Genomic DNA, 19,482 nt, shown 5'->3' with positions numbered 1-19,482 from the left:
AGGAGGGGGGAATGTTCCTTAAGGCATGGGCATCAATGGGGGGGGGAGGGGTGCAGGCTGCACTAGGTGACACCCAAAGTTGGGTGACATTTGTTGTTGTTAGCTGACTTTGAGTCAGTTCCGACTCACGGCGACTCTGTGAATCAGACACTTTCAAGAATCCCTATCTTCCACTGCCTTGCCCAGGTCCTGCAAGCATTTGCCCATAACCCCCCTGATTGAGTCTATTCATCTGGTTTGTGGTCTTCCTCTCTTTCTTCTACCCTCTACCTTTTCTAGCATTAGTGTTTTTTCTAGTGATATGGCCAAAATATGATAGTCTCAACTTGATCACCTTTGCTTCCAAGGAGAGCCCTGGTCTGATCTGTTCAAGAGCCCATTTGTTTGTCTTCTTGTCTGTCCATGGTATCCTAAGTACTGTTCTCCAACACCACATTTCAAATGAGTTGATTTCCTTTCTGTCTGCTTCTTTAATTATTGGTCTCTAAACATCTGCCTTTGGCCAGAATTGAGCTGTGGCGTTTGCCTGCTCTACCTAACCCCAGTGAACGTGGAGGTCTTACTATAAAAATACCTGCATTACTGTACCTGCAATTCGCTGCTGCCAAGCTCTGGGGTAGACGGCATGAGACTGTGGAGGACAACATTTAATAGAAAAAAGAGCAAAAAGGAGTAAAATATGCAGATTGGAGGGAATGTACATTTTTGGCAATCCAGCTTTTATTCACCAAATGACCTGCTCCTCTGGACAGTATAATTAATATTATAAACAAATTATTACTTTGGAATAAGTTGCTGGGATGCACTTTTTTATGGCACTCTTTAAATCAACTTTTAAATGTAAATGTAAATTTTGACCTGTTTTGGAGCTTCTTTCCATGCAGATATTAACTCTAGAAAACTAATAAAATGTCAGATTGACCAGGTGTGGTTACAAAACTCTATCTGTATTCATATTTGAAGGCCAGAGCCACATAGAATTCCCTCATTTTTGCCTGCTGACCTGCAATGGCCACTTTAGCCTAAAAATACATCTCTGTATGTTCCTAATTAAGCCTTATAATAATAAATATAATAATAATAAAAATTTCTTTATATCCCACCCCTTTGAGGTCAATCGGGGCGGATAATCATTAGCTCTTTAGCCAGGGAATAGCTATTGTTACGGTAGCTTTCTCCTCCTAATCAGTTCCCGGTTGCCTTCAAGGAAGTTGCAGAGTCAACTGATATACTGTACGCTATTCTGAGAAACTGAGTAACTTTTAACCCAATTCTTTTCCTGGCAATTTCACTGATAAAGTGAGTGCTTTTTCTTTTCTTTTTCTTTCAAGTCAATGCTCATCTTATGGTCATTCTATTGGATAGGATTCTCTTGACAAGATTTATCCAGAGGCTGATCAAGATCACCCGGTGTGACCCGCTGGACACCAGAAACTCAGGCTTCAGTAGTTAAAACTCAGAAAACCTTTATTCGGTTACTGTAGATCCAATCAAGAGACATTCATTGTCAGGACTAAGCAGCAAGTGTTAACATTGCTAAATTAAACTGCACACATTTTTGAGGGCTCTCACTTGCATAGAGAGCTTCCACCTACAGGCTGCGTCTACACTGTAGAACATTACTTTTACTGCCATGGCTCCATCCTACAGAATGGGATTTGTAGCTTTGTGAGGCACCAGCACTCTTTGTCAGAGAAGGCTTGTAAAACCACAAATCCCAAGATTCCATAAAATGGAGCTAGAACACTTAAAGTGGTGTCAAACTGCATTATTTCCACAACGTAAAAGGACCCAGAGTGGACACTCTACCATTCATACTTATAGCTCTCCATATGGAAACAGTGACAAAACCGAGGCACAGGAGTTATAGTCTGCACCCCTATTTGCATGTTGATTTAACACCTTTAGGCAAGAGATGGACCATTCTGTATATTCCTGCATGGCAGAAGAGGGTTGGATTAAGTGAAACCTGGGCTCCCTTTCAATGCTAGGATTTCTCCAAGGCAGGATTCCTCCATGAGAGAGGGGTCTTGCCCATTCACTCCCTTCTTTCTCTTCTGTGAAAATTTGAATGGGAGAGCAGGAGGGGTTGGAGATCTTAAGGTATCCACTACTTACACATGAAATGCTCTGACTTTTGTTCTTTTTGTTTTCAAGGACAGGATCTTTAAACAAAGCTCTGTGTAATGCAAATGAAATTTCCACCCATACATGTACTTAGCTTAAATATTTGGCAACAATCAGGAAATTTGTCAACATTGACCTACTCCCCCTGAGATGGAGGGACAAATAACTTTAAAAATCTTTAAAAATTTAGAAAAGAGAGATTTAAAAAAATATCTTACCCGTGTCTATAGGAATGAAACAAGACAGAATTGACACAACACTACTGTTGTGTCAGTGGCCTTAAAGCTGAAGAAAATCCTTTGTGTGGAAATACTGCTTTATATCTTTATTACCTTTTTGGTGCTGCACTAAAGGAAGGGTTGTTTCCTTAGCTATTCAAAAATTTGATTCTGTTTTTATGTAGCTTCAGGACTCATTCCCACTTACATTTTAAATCACTGTGTGATTCTCCTTCGCTCCGTGTTGGTAAACTGATTCCAAAAGGTCTGTTGTTCCCACTATGAAAGTGCATCTTTTCATTATCCCCTTGTAATCATGTCGTTTTTTTCTTTTCGCATGATTGTCACCCCCACTAGTTTGCACTGCTTCAAAATGCATGTCAATCATCTGTGCGTCATTGGTGACGTAAGCAGGAGCCTGGACAGCCCGGCTTGGGAACTATATTTTTAAAAAGTAAAATTGAGAGAAGATGTGATTCATTGATTTTGCAACTACTTGCAATCAGTGAGGCAAGTAGTTGCAAAACCAATGAATCACATCTTCTATAATTTTACTTTTTTAAAATTGATAGATTTGATTCATTGGGTTTGCAACTACTTGCTTCATTGCTTGCAATCAATCAATCGAGTCTTCTATCAATTTTATCAATTCTATCAATTTTATTATTTTTTTTAAAAAAATCATGCATCCATAGGTCACACCACAAGCACAAAGGCAGCGCTGAGCGAGGGAGGAGGGGGGGAATGGTGGATCTACCAAAAACTGAGGGGGGCGATGGTAAACACCCCTCTGTCATTAGTCCCTCCCCTCCAGAATGATGCGATTCAGGTCTGTTGTTCCCACTTGTTGAACAATAATTGATTCTTTTCAAAAGAACCGCCAAAGAACTAGTGTCAGGAAAAAACGGATGGGTTTTTTTTGCGTTTGCCTCACTTTATCACTAGAGAAATTGATCAAAGTAGGATCGGAACCGGTTTCAAATGGGAACAATGGTCATATAAGCCAATCAGTAATTTGCTTTAAATCGTAGTGGGAATGAGGGCTCATGATATGAACTTGGTGGTCAAGGAGTTCTATAAGATCAGTGTAAGATGAGATGTGAAATAATACAGTATAGATATCTGGGTTTCCCATTGCCTTCCTCTAAGGCTGAGAGAGTATGACTTGCCCAACTTGGTGGGTTTCCATAGCAGAGAAGGGATTTGCCTTAGGGTCACCATAAGTCAGAAATGACTTGAAAGTATACAACAACAACAAATTTGATTTAAAAATTCAAAGATATAGCTTCTTAGTCTATAGAATCAGTACTTAGAGAGATCTTGTAGCATTTCTGAGACTAACTTAAAGAAAGAAATTGGCAGCATGGGCTTTTGTAGACTTCAGTCTACTTCCTCAGATGCATTATTGATGAAAAATTGTTCTTTTAAATTGTTGAGCATCTACGGAGGGAATTCTGATTATCTGACAGAAAGCTTAAGACAGCTTTTCCGTTCAGCCAAAAGAAAGGGTATACAGGCTCCCCAAGGAATTCAGCTTCTGAGAAAGCAAAGAGCAGCTCTGCTTTCTTTAAGTCAAAGAAGGCTACCTGGCCAGCAGTGTAGTTCAGGAATACTCTGATCCTCTTGAGAATTCCTCCCCTACGCAACAGGGTGAAGTCAAGATAGTTGAGAGCCAAGTACCCATGTAGCCACTTCCCTATAACCCAGATCCCCTCTACAGCACCAAACGCAACTGGACCCTTTCTTCTCACAGACTTTCTGGCAACCCCCACAGCCCATTCTTCCTCAGGTCCCACAATGACATCCCAGAAATGTCTGCCTGAAGAAAAACCCTCCGTCCCCAACACAATGGGAAATTGGTCAAATCTCTCTGGATTCTTGGGCAAATCTTGATCATTCTCTCCTAGCTTCAAGCTTTTGTGATCCTCTGACAGGACGAGGCAGGGATGAGCTGTGACAGGATCAAAAGTCAAATTTGCTGTAAGGGAAGGTGGGGGGGGGGGAGATAAATAGTATCAGCTCAGTATAATGTCATGTTACATGAATTTCAGTCATAATCTTGTTGATTCTAAAATCTACAGGATTTTCATGATTTTATGTTTTTCAGAGACTTTAGCTTTTGAAAACTGAAAAATGTGGCCAAATCATGCCACATTTGTTTGCTGTTTTTTTTCAGTGAGAAACACAGAATTGTAGAAGTGAAAAGAACCCAGAGGGTCATCCAGTCCAAACCCCCCCCCCCCCCAAGTACTGCAGGAATTAAGACAATTAGAAATAGTTTTACATTAAAACCTTTTACATTAGTAAGGGATCTGCCTCTGCTTTTCTTTTCCCAACTTTAGTGTCCTGATTTGGGTCAAAAAAACTTCTGTATGGTGGCTGTCAGGATGGTCAGTAAGGTGGACCCTAGAGCTGAACCAGCTCTCTTCACAAGTTCTTGTGTCAAAGCTGGCCCAAGACATTTTCCTCTCGGGGCAAAGGAAAAGATGGCACTCTTCATTTTTTGTGGGTTTTTCGGGCTATGTGGCCATGTTATAGAAAAGTTTATTCCTGACCTTTCACCAGCATCTGTGACTAGCCACCATTTTGTGACAATGAGGAGCATTGTATAAAAGTATTGCCTACTTGGTTTTTTGTGGTTTTTTCGGGCTATGTGGCCATGTTCTAGAAGAGTTTCTTCCTGACGTTTCACCAGCCTCTGTGGCTGGCATCTTCAGAGAATGCGTGCCTGGAAAAAAGTGGGTGTATATATACTGTGTGAGCCTGGGAATGCAGGAGTGATTTGCGTGTGTATTGCTCTGCTGCTGGTGGCTGACCTCAGGCTAGGAGGCTAATGCAAAAGAGGATTAATGTCTGCTAATTGGTGATCATGATCTGCTGGGAAAGCCCCTGACTCTGAATGGTTTTCCATTTGCATTTGCTGAGTCTGCATTTTGCTATTCCTCAGGACTGGTAGCCAAATTTTGTTCACTTTAAGGGTTTCTTCTTTCTGTTTGAAATTATCCAGAAGTTTGTGGTTTTCAATGGCTTCCCTGTGCATCCTGTCTAATTGTGGATATTGGGGGGGTCTTCCTGCCATTGACCAACCCAACAGACCTTGTTTTTAAGACCACACAAACATATAGTTATAGATGCAATGACTAAGCTATTTGAATTCAAACAAAAGCAGAAAACTTTCTGGCAAACCCCAAACTTCACTTTTATTTTTGGTCTTTGGTTAGTTGTCCAAATTTACCTTTCTGCAGCTTCATTCCATTTCTTAGGGTATCTGAAGAGCGAGACAAAATGTAATTTTTTTTATTATTTTATTCATGTATATAATGTTTTCCAAACTTTTTTTCCCTCAAAACTGGAGCCATCTAAAATCAACACCAATAACTACAACAAAATATGTAAGTGGATGAGCCCGCCCTTTGCCATCTACGTAATCAGAGGGAGAGTGAGGCCTGCCAGCTCCATCAGGTCTGGTCCGAACTAATAAGAAGAGCCCTCCCTTTGGTCCATCTGCCTTGGTCCAGGCCTCAGAGGGAGAGAAGAACTGCTGGACCTGATCCCCTTCCCCACCATTCCCTTCTCCTTTTGTGTCATGTCTTTTTAGATTGTAAGCCTGAGGACAGGGAACGGTCTAACTGAAAATAATAATTGAGAGAATTTAGGGCTGAAGGGCGGGGTATAAGTACAATAATAATAATAATAATAATAATAATAATAATAATAATAATAGGAGAATAATTATAGTGAAGAGGAATTATTCACTGGTCCATTCTGATTCACCCATTTTAATCACAATTACATAGAAAGGGTACCACAGAGAAAAAGGATGGATGCCTAAAAGAGACCGTGAATGAAGATAGTTGCACTAAAGATGATACCTTGAGCTTATGGTCCATGCAGGCACAAAGGGTACATCAGCACTGTAGAAAAAAATGCAGTTTGACACCACTTTAGCTGCCATGACTCCATCCCACAGAATCCTGGGATCTGTAGTTTTGTGTGGCAACAGCACTCTTTGGCAGAAGGCAAAAGGACCTTGTAAAAGTACAAATCCCAGGATTACAGAGGATGGAACTACAGAGCATAAATTGTGTCAAACAGCATTATTTCTACAGTGTAGATGCACCCATACTCTTTTGGATTGCTTGTTTACTTATTACTTGTTTCTTAAACAATGCAGGGTTTTGAATTACCAAGAGTGACTGAGTGACTAGGAAGAAGAAACAACCGCAATGATTTAAATCTCATTTAGTCCTGACAATAGTAGGTCTCTTGAATCAATTGAATTACCCTCTGCGTTGACCTTGTTGTTTCTTGCCATGCAGTTTTGACTTATGGTGACCCTATGAATGAGACCTCCAAGAATCTCAGGGCTGTAGCATCTTTGACTGCATCAATCCACTCATATAGTGGACTTTTTCTTTTCCTACTGACTTCTACTTTACCAAATGTTATCATGTTTTCCAGTGAATCACATCATCTCATGATATATCCAAAGTAGGATAGCTTCAGTTTAGTCATCTTAGCTTCTAGTGAGAGTTCAGGTTCGATTTGCACTAGAACCCATTTATTTGTCTTTTTAGAAGTCCACAGTATCCATAGAATTCTTCTCCAGCACCACATTTCAAATGAGTTGATTTTCTTCTTCACTGTTGAGCGTTCACATCCATATATAGAAACTGACCTAGATGACTCTGATTTTGGTATTCACTGACATATCTTTACACATGGCATAGTGGTTTAAGTGTTAGACTAGGACACTGGGAAACCCAGTTCAAATCCTGTCTTGGCCATGGAAACCTACTAGATGATCTTGGGCAAGTCATACTCTCTCAGCTTCAGAGGATGGCAATGGCAAATCCCCCTGTGAAAAAAACTTGCCAAGAAAAGCCCATGATAAGGTCACCATAAGTCAGAAATGACTTGACAGCACACAACAACAAACTTTATACTTTAGGATCCTATGTAGTTCCTTTATAGCTGCCTTCCTACTCTTAAGTCTTCTTCTGATTTCTTGACAACAGTGTCCGTTTTGATCAGTCACTGAGCCAAAGTAGAGGAATTCTTTTAGCTATTTCAATACCTTTATTGCCCACTTTATAGTTATGTAAATCATCTGCTGTCATTGCAGTTATTATTTTTGTCTTCTTAATATTTAGCCATTGGCAGGTTGGCAGTTCGAGGCCCAAGCACTGTATGATGGGGTGATCTCCCATCACTAGAATCATAAAGTTGGAAGAGACCACAAGGGCCATCTGGTCCAACCCCTGCCATGCAGGACCTCCCAATCAAAGCATTCCGGACAAATGACCATCCAGTTTCTGTTTAAGGACCTCCAAAGAAGGAGTGCCAACTTCTGCCCACCTAGCAGTTTGAAAACATGCAAATGCAAGTAGATAAATAAGTACCACTTTGGTGGGAAAGTAAACAGCGTTCTGTGCAGTCATGCTGGCCACATGACCACAGAGTAGTCATTGACAATGTTGGCTCTTTGGCTCAGTAATGGCTCAGTTGGGCAACCTTGTCAAGGGGGAATAACTTTACCTTATAATATTCAACCATAACCCTGCTTTTCTTCCTTAACTTTCCCCAGGAGTTGATGTACCACTTATCTGTCAACTTTCCATTCAACAATCAATGGGTCACATCCACTACAAAATCCTAACAGCCATGCCTCCTTACCTTCCAATTGCTTTGTGATGCCCTTCAGAAAGGAATTATCATCCCAGTAGGTCCAGATTTGCCACTTCAAAACGGAAGGAAAAGGCACTGGCTTTTCAAACTTCTCCTTCATTTCAGACCTTGTTGAGAGAGTAAATAATGATTAAATTCAGACTTCTGGAGCTGGAACAGGTGCAGAATTCAGAATTTCAAAAATGAGAAGGAGAAAAGACTTGAAAGAAGAGAAAAAAAGAAAAAGCCAGGTTGGAAAAGGCTTATATTTGTCCAGCATTTTCCCCCTTCAGTGAGCATCCAGTAATTATGAAAAGCCCATAGAAGAGGTGAGTTCAACTTCTACTTGTGTTTCTTGGCTATAGATAACAAATTAATGCTAGTGTGCCTCTGTTTATGTGCCTTCATGTCAACCTTGGCCCTATTCCCATGGTGAAAATAATCCAGGATGAATCGGGGTTGAATTTTTGTTGCCCCCCCCCCTCCTCAATGCACCTGATTCAGGTTTCTATGGGGGGGGGGGGGAGCTACCAAAAAACCCACTTAGCCCAGAATATTTGATACTGGGTCTTTTCCCAAGTTTATTTTAAAGATTCAGATCATCAGCAGTATTTCTCCTTGCCTCTTTGCATGCTGTTGTAGTGCTTCCATTCTCCTTCCTAAGCATCCAATTGTAAAAGTGTGCCTTTTGCCAAACAGATTTTTACAGCATGACAAAAGACACACTTTAACAACAGTCTCTCTCAGGAAGGGAATGGAAGTGCTTCAATGGCAGAGGGAGAGGTGTAGAGAAAGCCACTACTCTCCCTCTCTGTCTCAGCTTTCTTTTGTCCTGCGATAAGAATCTACAAGTGCCAGAAGCGATGTCAACTTATGTGGTATTAGTTTTTTGTGGGTTTTTCGGGCTATGTGGCCATATTCTAGAAGAGTTTATTCCTGATATTTCATCATTCTCTGAAGATGCCAGCTACAGATGCTGGCAAACCATCAGGAATACACTCTTCTAGAACATGGCCACATATCTCAAAAAACCCACAAAAAACTATGGATGCTGGCCATGAAAGCCTTTGACTTCATGTGGTATTGTTTTGCTTGGTGATATTGGGATTTAATAGACTCACAGGAAAGGACAAATAGCCACTATAAGAGAACACAAACACAATTGTGACTGTGGTAGGTGAGGAGGGAGAATTTAATTCTTTCCTCTTGCTACAGTTCTGAGGCATGTCTTTCTAGCACTTGCATGCCCTCCCCTCCAAAATGCGGCTCTTCTCTTAGGAAAGAAGGTCCTATCATCACCATTAGAGTTTTCCTCACAATCCAAACACCAGTGTTTGCCTTGCAGAGAGAGAGAAAGAGAGGTGAAAAATGGAAATGTTCTTGGAAGGCCTCTGTGATATCCATGAAAGGAAGGAGCAGTGTCATTATGGGTGGGGCAACATAAGAGCACTGCTCCCCCAAATAATAATTCTTTTAATTATTTTTAAAAGTTGCTTTAGTATTTTTTACTGTTTTAATATATGACTGTTTAATACTTCCATTTAACCTTTATAATGTTACTAACCTATAATGTTTTAAAGTGTTAGGCACCTTGAGTCGCATTATTGGGAGAAAGGTAGGATATAAATGAAAACAACAACAGCAGCAATAGATGTTGTTGTCGTACAGGAATGAAAGCCCGAGAGCTGTGCATTGGCTACACAATGTCATTGCAGTGTATAGGGAGTTATTGGTAACAAGCGAGCTTCACTCACCTTTGCAAGACGCTTTTCATATCCTGGAAGAATAAAAGAGAAAGAAGGACATCAGTGTCCACTATGGGCTACATGCTGAGCACCCCTCAAACATTGGAGGGTGGTAGACTCTGGCTTATTGGGGCCAACCTGGCAGCAACCTGCCTTGTATGCATGATTCAAGGGTTAGGGAGAGAAATCCTCTGGAGATTTATACAGGTATCAGACAGTGGTAATGGCAATGGCAATGGCAACAGCAAAGTCCCTCTGAACAAAGCCTGCCAAGAAAATCCTGTAATAGGTTTGAAGGCACCCAACACAAACACATATCATTCAAGTTCAGAATTCTTTGCCCTGGCTCATAATGCTCCTCTGGTTAAAGGTAGGCTTTTTGACCCAACTGTTCTTCTCAGATTGTAATCCAAATCAGAGAATTATTCCAATTTCTTTTCTACCCCACCTGACTCCAAAACTTTACTATCACCAGCCTGGTTTCACATTTCCTCTTTTCCGTTCCCACCTATCGGCTGTGATGCTGGAAGCAAGCACAAATTATCCACATGTAGTAAAGAAAGGAGGAAGCAAAGAGGAACTTGGTGGACACTCAGCCAAACATCATCACAGTGAAGTTAGCCAAATAGGAAGAGATGAATCTGCTGCTGTGGAAGTAGCCATCACAGCAATTATGGTAAATAATGAACTTTGGAAGGACGGCTGGCCTGGGGCAGAGAGATAAAGTGCATCTCACCAACTCAGTTTGAGCATGGGACTATGGCTCTGAGACTAAGGTCTCATTCCCACTTACAGATAAATCAGTGTGCTATCCGAATCGATGGATCAATTCGACAGCAGAGCGTGGTTCCTGCTACATTTGCCCCGCTTGCCCACATTTGCACAGAATCGATTTATTCAAAAAGATGCGGAAAACATAAGTGTCAAAAAGATGTAGGTTAAATGGGTCTAGCACATGGCTCCCTCGGAATTGCTTGAGTGATTTGGTTTAAGTGGGAACCAGGGTTGTTTGAACCAGTTCAAACCGATTTGCAATTCGGTTTAAAAGGTAGTGGGAATCTGGCCTAGGGCTCAACCATGAAAACCCACTGGGTTATCTTGGGCAAGTCACACTCTCTCAGCCTCAGAGGAAAGCAAAAGCAAACGCTTTCTGAACAAATCTTACCAAGAAAATCCTGTATAAGTGGGAAACAATTTGAACCCAATTCAAAGTGCATATACCCTGAAACATTAAAGGACCTATCCAAGGTTCTGAACCAATTTAGGGGGATAAGATTTAGTTAGTATCTTTCCTCTAAAACTCAGATGGGTCTAAAACCCTGCCCACCCCAAACTTGGGGACCCAGTCCATTTCTTCACTCTTAAACAAGAAGCAGTTTGATTCTCCACCACACCAGATGTGAACGAACCACACTGGAAATAAATCTCAGGATTTGAAAACTAACTCAGAACAACAGTGCAAGCTTGCACCAAGTTACTTTCAGTGGAAATGGAGGAAATGGCAGATTCACTGCCTCACCGACATGGAATCAACCAGTGACTGTTGCCAAAGCCTTACCCTCCACTTGGCAAACTTTTTACTCTTGGGATCCACTCTTTACATCTACATGTGGACATCATGCCACTCAATGTAGCATATAAATAAAAATATTTTGTAGAAATTTATTGTTAAAAGCTAAAAGCCATCACAATATAAAATATATCCAAATAGTAAATACAAAAACAGAGTTAAAAAACAAAACACCAATGCATAAAAATCACCAAAAACAACATGGTAAAGTTAATAAAAGTGATCCATCAACAAAAAACCAATAATATATCATAAATGATAAAATAATAAAACCATAAAACTAATGTGTGTGTTTTCATTCATACTTTCATACCTTTTCCTATGTTAACATTTTACAAAGAAATAACATGCATTGTTCAGGTTAGAACAGTTTTTGGTGGAAGTGTAGAAAAGTAAAGAAATACTGGCTTAAAATTAAGAAAAGAATTGTAAAAAAGAATGTCACAGTTAGAAAAATTAACTAACAACAAAAAAGCCTTTATAGACAAGTGGAAAATATTTATAGAATATATTAAAAATTTAAAAGGAGATATTATTGGCGATGTTACTGGATTTGATAGGTAAGTGGACTTATTATTCGTGTTATCAATATTTGTATTACAGAGGTAATAAAGAAATGTGGGATAGTATTATGGTAAATATTAGTGTTAAAAAAGGAAAATAGAAGATTAACAGAGTAGAAGCAAAGATCTGTATTAGTTAGAAATCCATTAAAATAGGTAGCAAGTTTTTTTCCCTTTTTGATGTTTTTGTTATATGTTTTAGGGGAGGGGAGGATGGAGGGAGGTTGTCTATGGGCTAAAACACACTGCGAGAATAATCCAGTTTGAGACTGTTTTAACTGCCCTGGCTCAATGCTAGGGAATTCTGAAACTAGTTTTGGGAGACATTTAGCCTTTTCTGTCAGAAAACTCTATTAAATCGTAACAGTCTGAGTAAATTCAATATTTAACTCAACATGTGTGTAGATTTTACACATTAAAAATTTTGGGAAGGAGAGGAGGGGGGATCAGGGCCTCCAAGCTTTGTGACCCCCTTGAGCAATTCTCCGTTCCCCCCGCCCGAGAGTCCCAACCCACCATTTGAGAACCAGTGACCTTAAGACTTTTCCATCTCATTCAGAGGAAGGTGTGGAGTTGGCCTTACCTCCAAGAGTCCACTTGCTGGCTGCTGGCACCTCTCCTCCATCTCCTGGATGAGAGCCTTCAGGGAGGAGAGTTCCCTGGACATTCTGGCCAGATGTTCTTCCCTTTTCTGTTCAATCTCCTCTTTCACCTTTTCCAGCCCAAATAGGACAACTTTCTCCTGTTCTTCCAGAAGCTGGTGCAACCGTTGATACTTAGCCTCCAATGTTTGTTTCACTTCTTCTGCTTGTTCCTGGAACAGGCAAACAGAGGGAAGGGAATAGTAGACTACAGTCAGGCCTATAGGGCTTGTTTAAGAGGAGCAAGAGTCTCTGATTATTTTAATAATATGATTATTTTAATAGATGATTTTCACTCTTATTGAGTTTAATTGATGTTTTAGGGGAGGGAGGGAATTAACTGGGATATTATATATATTGTGTATTGTATGTCTTGCATGGATTTTTAATTGTAAGCTGCCTCAATTGTCTTTTGACGGAGAGGCGGAGTGAAAATAAAACGTTTATTATTATTTTATTTATTATAAGGTGCCCTAGCATCGAATCCGCTCTCCTTGCTGGGGCATCCTCTCTTCTTTTTCAGAGGTACCCAGGCTGGCAGGGTGGGATCTTAAGACAGACAACGAACGACTGCCCCACCAGGTATCCCCCCCCAACCTGAGCTTTCACCCAATGCAGTCCTCACTCCCCGCACTCCCCTAACGATGCCCCTGTTAAAGGCAACAGATGACTCTTACCCAAATAAGTAATTTTGGGGTTCTGAGCCTTGCTGATTCGTGGTTTGGCAGAGTGTCAGGTTTGATATGGTTTGGCAGAGTGTCAGACTGCATCTTGCTTTAATGATGGAGCTAAGAAATGGGTTGTTATCTCAGCATAGGGGTGAGGGATCTAACCTGCCAGCCACTGTACCCTGCCATGATTCCATCCTATAGAATTCTGGGATTTGTAGTTTTGAGAGGCCCCACAACTAGGATGGTGCGGGGAGTGAGGACTGCATTGGGTGAAAGCTCAGAGTTGGTGAGGAATACCCAATGGGGCAGTCATTCATTGTCCATTTAAAATTGTGCCCCACCAGCTCAGGTGCCTCAGCAGCTGGAGATTTGCAGGGTTGTGAAGCTGCTGCACTCTTTAGCAGAGAAGGCTAAAGACCTTGTAAAATTACAAATCCCAGGTGTTATTTCTACAATGTAGGTGCATCTCTGGCTTATTTCCTCATTCTATTTAGTTATATTCAGTTATTCTATTCAAACTTAAACAGATGTCCCATTGAATTCAATGAGTCTTACTTTTTTGTAAGCATGCACTAGATAGCAGCCTATGGTGAACAGGTGAAGGTGAGTCTCTCTCTCTCTCTCTCAGAAAGAAACAAATATACAAGGGGAGCAGGATCCCTGTAACTTTAATGATTGTATAGAAGGGGACATTTTAGTAGATTTACCTTGTATTGTAGCCACACCTGCTGAAAAGTCATCTGAATACAAATACATACGTAGAAGAGCCTTGTCCTCTTTAACATGTGGTCACCCCAGTAAGAGACATATTGATGGATGACATATATAGTACAAACTTATATTGCTCAGGAAAAAATATCTCACTGAGTTTAGCATGCTTAATCCAATGTCAGCTGGAATTGGGTTACAGCCTGATTCACAGTATCCTGGGCAAGCTAGTCATGCGCAAGCATCATTACTTTTCTTTCTTTTTAATGGATTTTGCTGATAATCTTTTCGAGGTTTTTTCCCCTCTCTATTAATTGCTCTTGCAGTTGTCAGCCTCTGGGTTCCACCTACTCCTTGGAGATTATTGCACTTAAAATAATGTAACTTATTCTTGACAGGATACAGTCACGTTTCGGGATATAAACTGGTATTATCGCATGTAATATCACCACCTCTGCCACTGAGACACTATAACCCAGTCCAGGCTGCGCATAGCTGATCAGTTTTCTAAAATGGGAGCTTGCCGTTTTGGAAAACCAGCAGGCTAAAAACAGCTGGGACATGGGTTACCATCCTTTGGTGGTGGCGGTAGCGGTGGCAATTTTATATGTGAAAATACTGGTTTATATCCTGAAACATGACTGTATCCCATCAGGATTGTCGCATTATTTTAAGCGTGATAATCTTCTTAGATGCCCGCATCTCTGTCCCACCAGATCCTGATGTCCCTTTCATACTAGATGTTTATAGCATTGATTCTGTTTTAACTACCATGACAACATCCTATAGACCTCTGGGATTTTCAGGGTTTTTTGCTTTGTTTTGTTTTGTTTTGTTTTGTTTTGTTGGCAGGGGGAGAGGTTAGCATTTAAAGTGGAATCACAGCACTATAACTGTGCCCTTGGAAAGAGCCCATTCCCAGTAAGAGTAAGACTCACAAGCAGATGTTGGCTTTCTTTAAGGGCATCTGCTTTGGATGACAGAATTTTCTCTTCCACTTCCCTGAGATTAGGTAGACAGGTATGGATCTGATCCTGTAGAGAAAGATAAAAAATTATGTTAAATATGATTTATGAGAGATTTACCAAAGATATACATGCAGCACTTTCTAACAAGGAGCCAGTGGGCCCAGTGCTATTCAACATCTTTATCAATGACTTGGATGAAGAAATAGAAAGCATGCTTATTAAATTTGCAGGTGACACCAAATTAAGAGGAGTAACTAATAGCCCAGAGTACAGGATCAAAATTCAAAATGGCCTTAATAGATTAGAACACTGGGCCAAAACTAAAAAAATGAACTACAACAGGGAGAAATGTAAGATACTGCACTTAGGTATAAGAAATGAAAGGCATAGATATAGGATGGGGGACACCTGGCTTAAAGAAATGACATGTGAAAAGAATCTAGGAGTCCTAGTAGAACACAAGTTGAAAATGAGTCAAAAGTGTGATGCGCAGCTAAAAAGGCCAATGCAGTTTTAGGTTGCATCAATAGAAGTATAGTGTCTAGATCAAGGGAAGTAATAGTGCCACTATATTCTGCTTTGGTCAGTCCCTAACTAGAATACTGTATCCAGTTCTGGGCACCACAATTAAAAAAGGATGTGGAGAAACTGGAGCATGTCCAAAGGAGGGTGACTAAAATGGTGAAGGGTCTTGAAACCATGCCCTATGAGGAAAGACTGGGGATGTTTAGCTGGCAAAGAGAAAGTTAAGAGGTGATATGATAGCCCTATTTAAGTATTTGAAGGGGTGTCACATTGAGGATGTAGCAAGCTTGTTTTCGCTACTCCATAGACTATAACATGGAACAATGGATGCAAGCTACAGGAAAAGAGATCTCAAGAAGTTGTGGTTTCTGTCCTCAGATCAGAGGGTGTGGAAGGGTATTCATGCAGGTGGGCATCTCCTCCTTCTGGACATGTGGGTATTTATTTTATTTATTTGCTTTATTTTTATGCTTCCTTTCTCCTAGTCTGGGTACTGGGAGATTCAGTGCAGGAAATGAACTTCAAATTCCAGGAGTGCTTACTATCAGCTGTTATGCCAGATGAACTCCTAGAACTGGAGGACCTAAAGATGGTAGTGCATGTTCTGGTAACCTCAAGGCTGGAACTTTGTAATGCACTGTACATTGGGCTATCTCTGTACCAAGCTTGTAAACTTCAGCTAGTTCAAAACACGGCAGCCAGATTTATTGCTGGGACATTACACATTACACCAATATTAAAGGAACTCCATTGGCTGCAAATTAGTTTTTCAACAAGGTACAAAGTGTACATTATTACCTTTAAAGTCATGTCTTTTTAGATTGTAAGCCTGAGGGCAGGGAACCATCCAATTAAAAAGATTGTATGTACAGCGTTGTGTAAATTTACAGCGCTTTATAAATAAAGGTTAATAATAATAATAATAATAATAATAATAATAATAATAATGGTTTGGGTCTCCTCCCATGTAATCCTCCTCGTATGCTCAAGTCCTCTGGGAACTAGTCCTCACCCTGGACTAGGTTGGCAACTGTCAGCCAGAGGACTTTGGCACTGTACACGCTGGCCATTAAGGCCAATACGGGGGCTGAGTCAGGTCATAGCATCCTCACAATGCACACCTGACTCCGCCACCCAGGGTGCCTGATGCAGCATGGTGCAGCAAGGCTGGATTGGGGCCGCGGCATGAGGTTGCCACGGACCCAATCTGGCACAAAAAGGGGCATATGCAGGCTGCCGCTTAGGGGTGGTCTGTAGAGCCCCTTTTTCTACGGCCATCCCTAGACTGTGGAATGACCTGCCAGAAGAGATTTGACAGCTGAATACACTGTATGAGTTTAAAAGAGCAGTAAAGACTAGTCTCTTCTGGCAGGCTTATCCCAGATGATATTTAAATTGTGAATTTTAAATATGGATTGTTTTCATATGTATACGTCTTATTTGTCCTTTTAAGTTGATGTTTTAACTGATTTGTTTTAACTGATGTTGTTTGTTAATTGTTGTTGTCCCTTGCCTTGATCCATGGCAGTGACATGCCTAGGGTTGATGTCACCCAGTGCAGTAACTCATGGTGTCACCCCCCATTGCCCTCCTCCCATTTCACACCACACAGAATCTTTAGCAATGTTTTTTGCACTAACTCGTAAATCTTAATTCCCATATAGCATTGAGTGTAATGCTAATAGCTGTGACATAAAACAACTAGCGGCAGCCCAGTACAGACCGGTCCCTTGGCACATCCTGACGACGTGCTAGGGTCGCCTCAGGGCGCCTCTTATAGACGCCCCTTAACCCTAGCACGTCGCCAGGGCGTAACAATGGTGGTGCCTGTACACATGGGCACATCATTGTGACATCCCGGACACATATCGTCCGGACATCGCAACGCCATTGTGACGTCACAACCCCCCCCCCCCCCACACACACACACACTTTTCTTGGGTTTTTTTGCTCTTCAGGGAAGCCGCACAGTTTGGTGGCTGCGGCTTTCTGGCAGAGCAAAGCCAGGTGCTGGGAGACCGTCCTTTTTGGATGGTCTGTCCCACGCCAAAATTAAAATTATACCTTCAAATTACAGTATCATATGCACAACATTAATGTATTTACAAATGCATAGTGAAGATTTGGTTAAAATGGGATGTTTTTAACGAAAATTTTAAAAGTTTTAAATTTCAGAAAATGTTTTTTTATTTTAAATTTTGACATTTGAATTTTAAAAAAATTATTTGGAAGCTTGCAACATGTATGATGTGCATTTTGGTTGTCCCAATAAAGGTATCATTGTTTTGTGGATTTTGTATGACACTGCACTCTGCTATATGGTCAACATGGCTACTCCTGGATATGTTTTAAGCCAAAGGGCAAGGGACAGGAACCTCTGAGTTACAAAGCAGCCCTTGTTAGGTCACCAGTCACAAAGTAATTGACAGAGCACTCTTTTGACTTAATTTTTTTTAAATGGTTTAGAAAAACAATTTCCATCCCAAAGAAATAATTTAAGATGGAAGAAACACATGGGGGGATCTACACCAGTGCTACTCAAAAGTGGTGTTCTTCAGTCTGTAGCAACATAACTGTGGCAGTCAAATTGAAACCATCATGGTATCATTCATTGTATAGTGTGAGAGGGCAAATCTTTGTCCTTGAGGTTTTTTTTTAAAGGACTTCAGCTCCCCAAATCCCAGAGCACTGGCTAAGTTGGCTGGGACTTCTTGGAACTGAAGTCCAAAACCCTAAGGACCATACGTTTGAAAAACACAGCCAGAGACACGCACAGTCCAATTCTTTGGTAAGGAAGAAACTTTTTCCTTTGCTGTACCCAATAAAGTCAACACATCTAGGACTGACAGCTTGCCCTGACAACACTGTAATAACCGCCAGGAAATGCTAGGTTTGCAATTCAGCTGTTTGTAGAAACAACTTCCTCCTCCCTTTCCAAATGTACAGAAATCTTGGAACTAACCACAAAAACACTGGGGGCTTGGGCTTGGGTGTATGAGTCACTGGGTGGTAAGCAAAAGAAATCAGAAAAGGCAAGAATGTGTGAGTGAAATTATTTGCATCATTCTAGTAAAAAAAGAAAGAAAGAAACTGATGTATGAATGAGGCCCTAGTCTCCCTAGAGTTCCAGAGCTTATGGGTAACCATGGAAGAGGCCCTGCCTTTTGTCCCAACTAGCCATACTTGAGAAGATAACATCAGCCCTGTGTAGGCATGAATTCTGCATCCACAGATGCAACCATCAATGGCTTGAAAGTATTCACACACACCCACACACACAAAAAAATAAATCCCAAAAGCAAACCTTGATTTTGCCATTTTATATATGGGATGCTATTTTATTATGTCACTGTATATAATGGGACTTATGTATCCATCAATTTTGTTACAGGGGGTGGGTGGGGCCTGGACCCAATCCCCAGCAGATACCAAGAGCCCACTGTAGTTTGTTAAAAGATTAACAACAATAACAAAATTTAGTAAACAGTTATTTAGAACTAAGAACTGGTGTAATAGGTAAATAAGCTTACCCAGATTTGAGAAACTGAAATAAAACTGGCAAACATACAGGGAATCTTTCCAAGAAGAAGCCACAGCTAAGACAAATTCCCTCTCGGCATGCTTAGTTATCCCCTGCCTACCTTGTACTCCTGCTCAGCCTCCTCCACAGAAATCACCTCATGATCTTTGTGTTCTTGGGATTTGTTGCACAGCTCACAGATGGGGGTTACGTCGTTTCTACAGAAGAGTCTTAGGGGCTCCTGGTGCTTCTCACAGATAGTCCCTGGATCTTCTGCCCCCTTTCCCTCTTCTTGACTATGGCATTTCTCGGTGGCCAGTATTTCTACAACATTGGCCAGCGGCCGATTGGGGATGAGGTTCCTTTGCTGCCCTCTTTTTCTGCACTGAGGGCAGGGACCTTCTGTAGCCAGCTCCCCCCAGTACTGGGTCAAGCAGGCTCGGCAAAAATTGTGCCCACACTCCGCAATGGTCACTGGATCCTTGAAAAACTCCAGGCAGATAGAGCAAGTGACCTCTTCAGAAAGCTCCTGGAAGGAGCTTCCAGCTGCCATGGCTCC

The 19,482-nt window shown here is 41.1% G+C and overlaps 1 protein-coding gene across 1 annotated transcript; it reads right to left on the bottom strand.

The window, feature by feature from the left end:
* Positions 1-2,924: 2,924 nt before the first annotated feature.
* On the bottom strand, positions 2,925-19,476 carry LOC149320890 (E3 ubiquitin-protein ligase TRIM11-like). The gene is made up of 7 exons (XM_089505321.1): positions 19,045-19,476; positions 14,849-14,944; positions 12,474-12,704; positions 9,767-9,789; positions 8,022-8,140; positions 5,581-5,613; positions 2,925-4,323 (listed from the first exon to the last, which is right to left on the bottom strand). Exons 1-7 carry the CDS (start codon positions 19,474-19,476, stop codon positions 3,770-3,772), a joined length of 1,488 nt encoding a protein of 495 aa, XP_089361447.1. The 3' UTR covers positions 2,925-3,769.
* Positions 19,477-19,482: the final 6 nt, after the last annotated feature.

Source organism: Sceloporus occidentalis, unplaced genomic scaffold (assembly GCF_023333645.1).
Source record: "Sceloporus occidentalis isolate IW3139 unplaced genomic scaffold, rSceOcc1.0.p SCAF_1, whole genome shotgun sequence".
NCBI lineage: Eukaryota > Metazoa > Chordata > Lepidosauria > Squamata > Phrynosomatidae > Sceloporus > Sceloporus occidentalis.
Note: the sequence above shows the minus strand (reverse complement) of the source record. Positions and strands in the feature narration are given on the sequence as shown.

What these genes read in the sequence shown, in the direction of transcription:
- LOC149320890 (XM_089505321.1), bottom strand. Translation starts at nt 19,476, where the DNA reads ATGGCAGCTGGAAGCTCCTTCCAGGAGCTTTCTGAAGAGGTCACTTGC. An exon ending in ATGAAAAGCGTCTTGCAAAG is followed by an intron (nt 8,141 to 9,766) that starts GTGAGTGAAGCT and finishes TCTCTCAACAAG; the next exon opens with GTCTGAAATGAAGGAGAAGT. An exon ending in CATCACAAAGCAATTGGAAG is followed by an intron (nt 5,614 to 8,021) that starts GTAAGGAGGCAT and finishes CTCGCTCTTCAG; the next exon opens with ATACCCTAAGAAATGGAATG.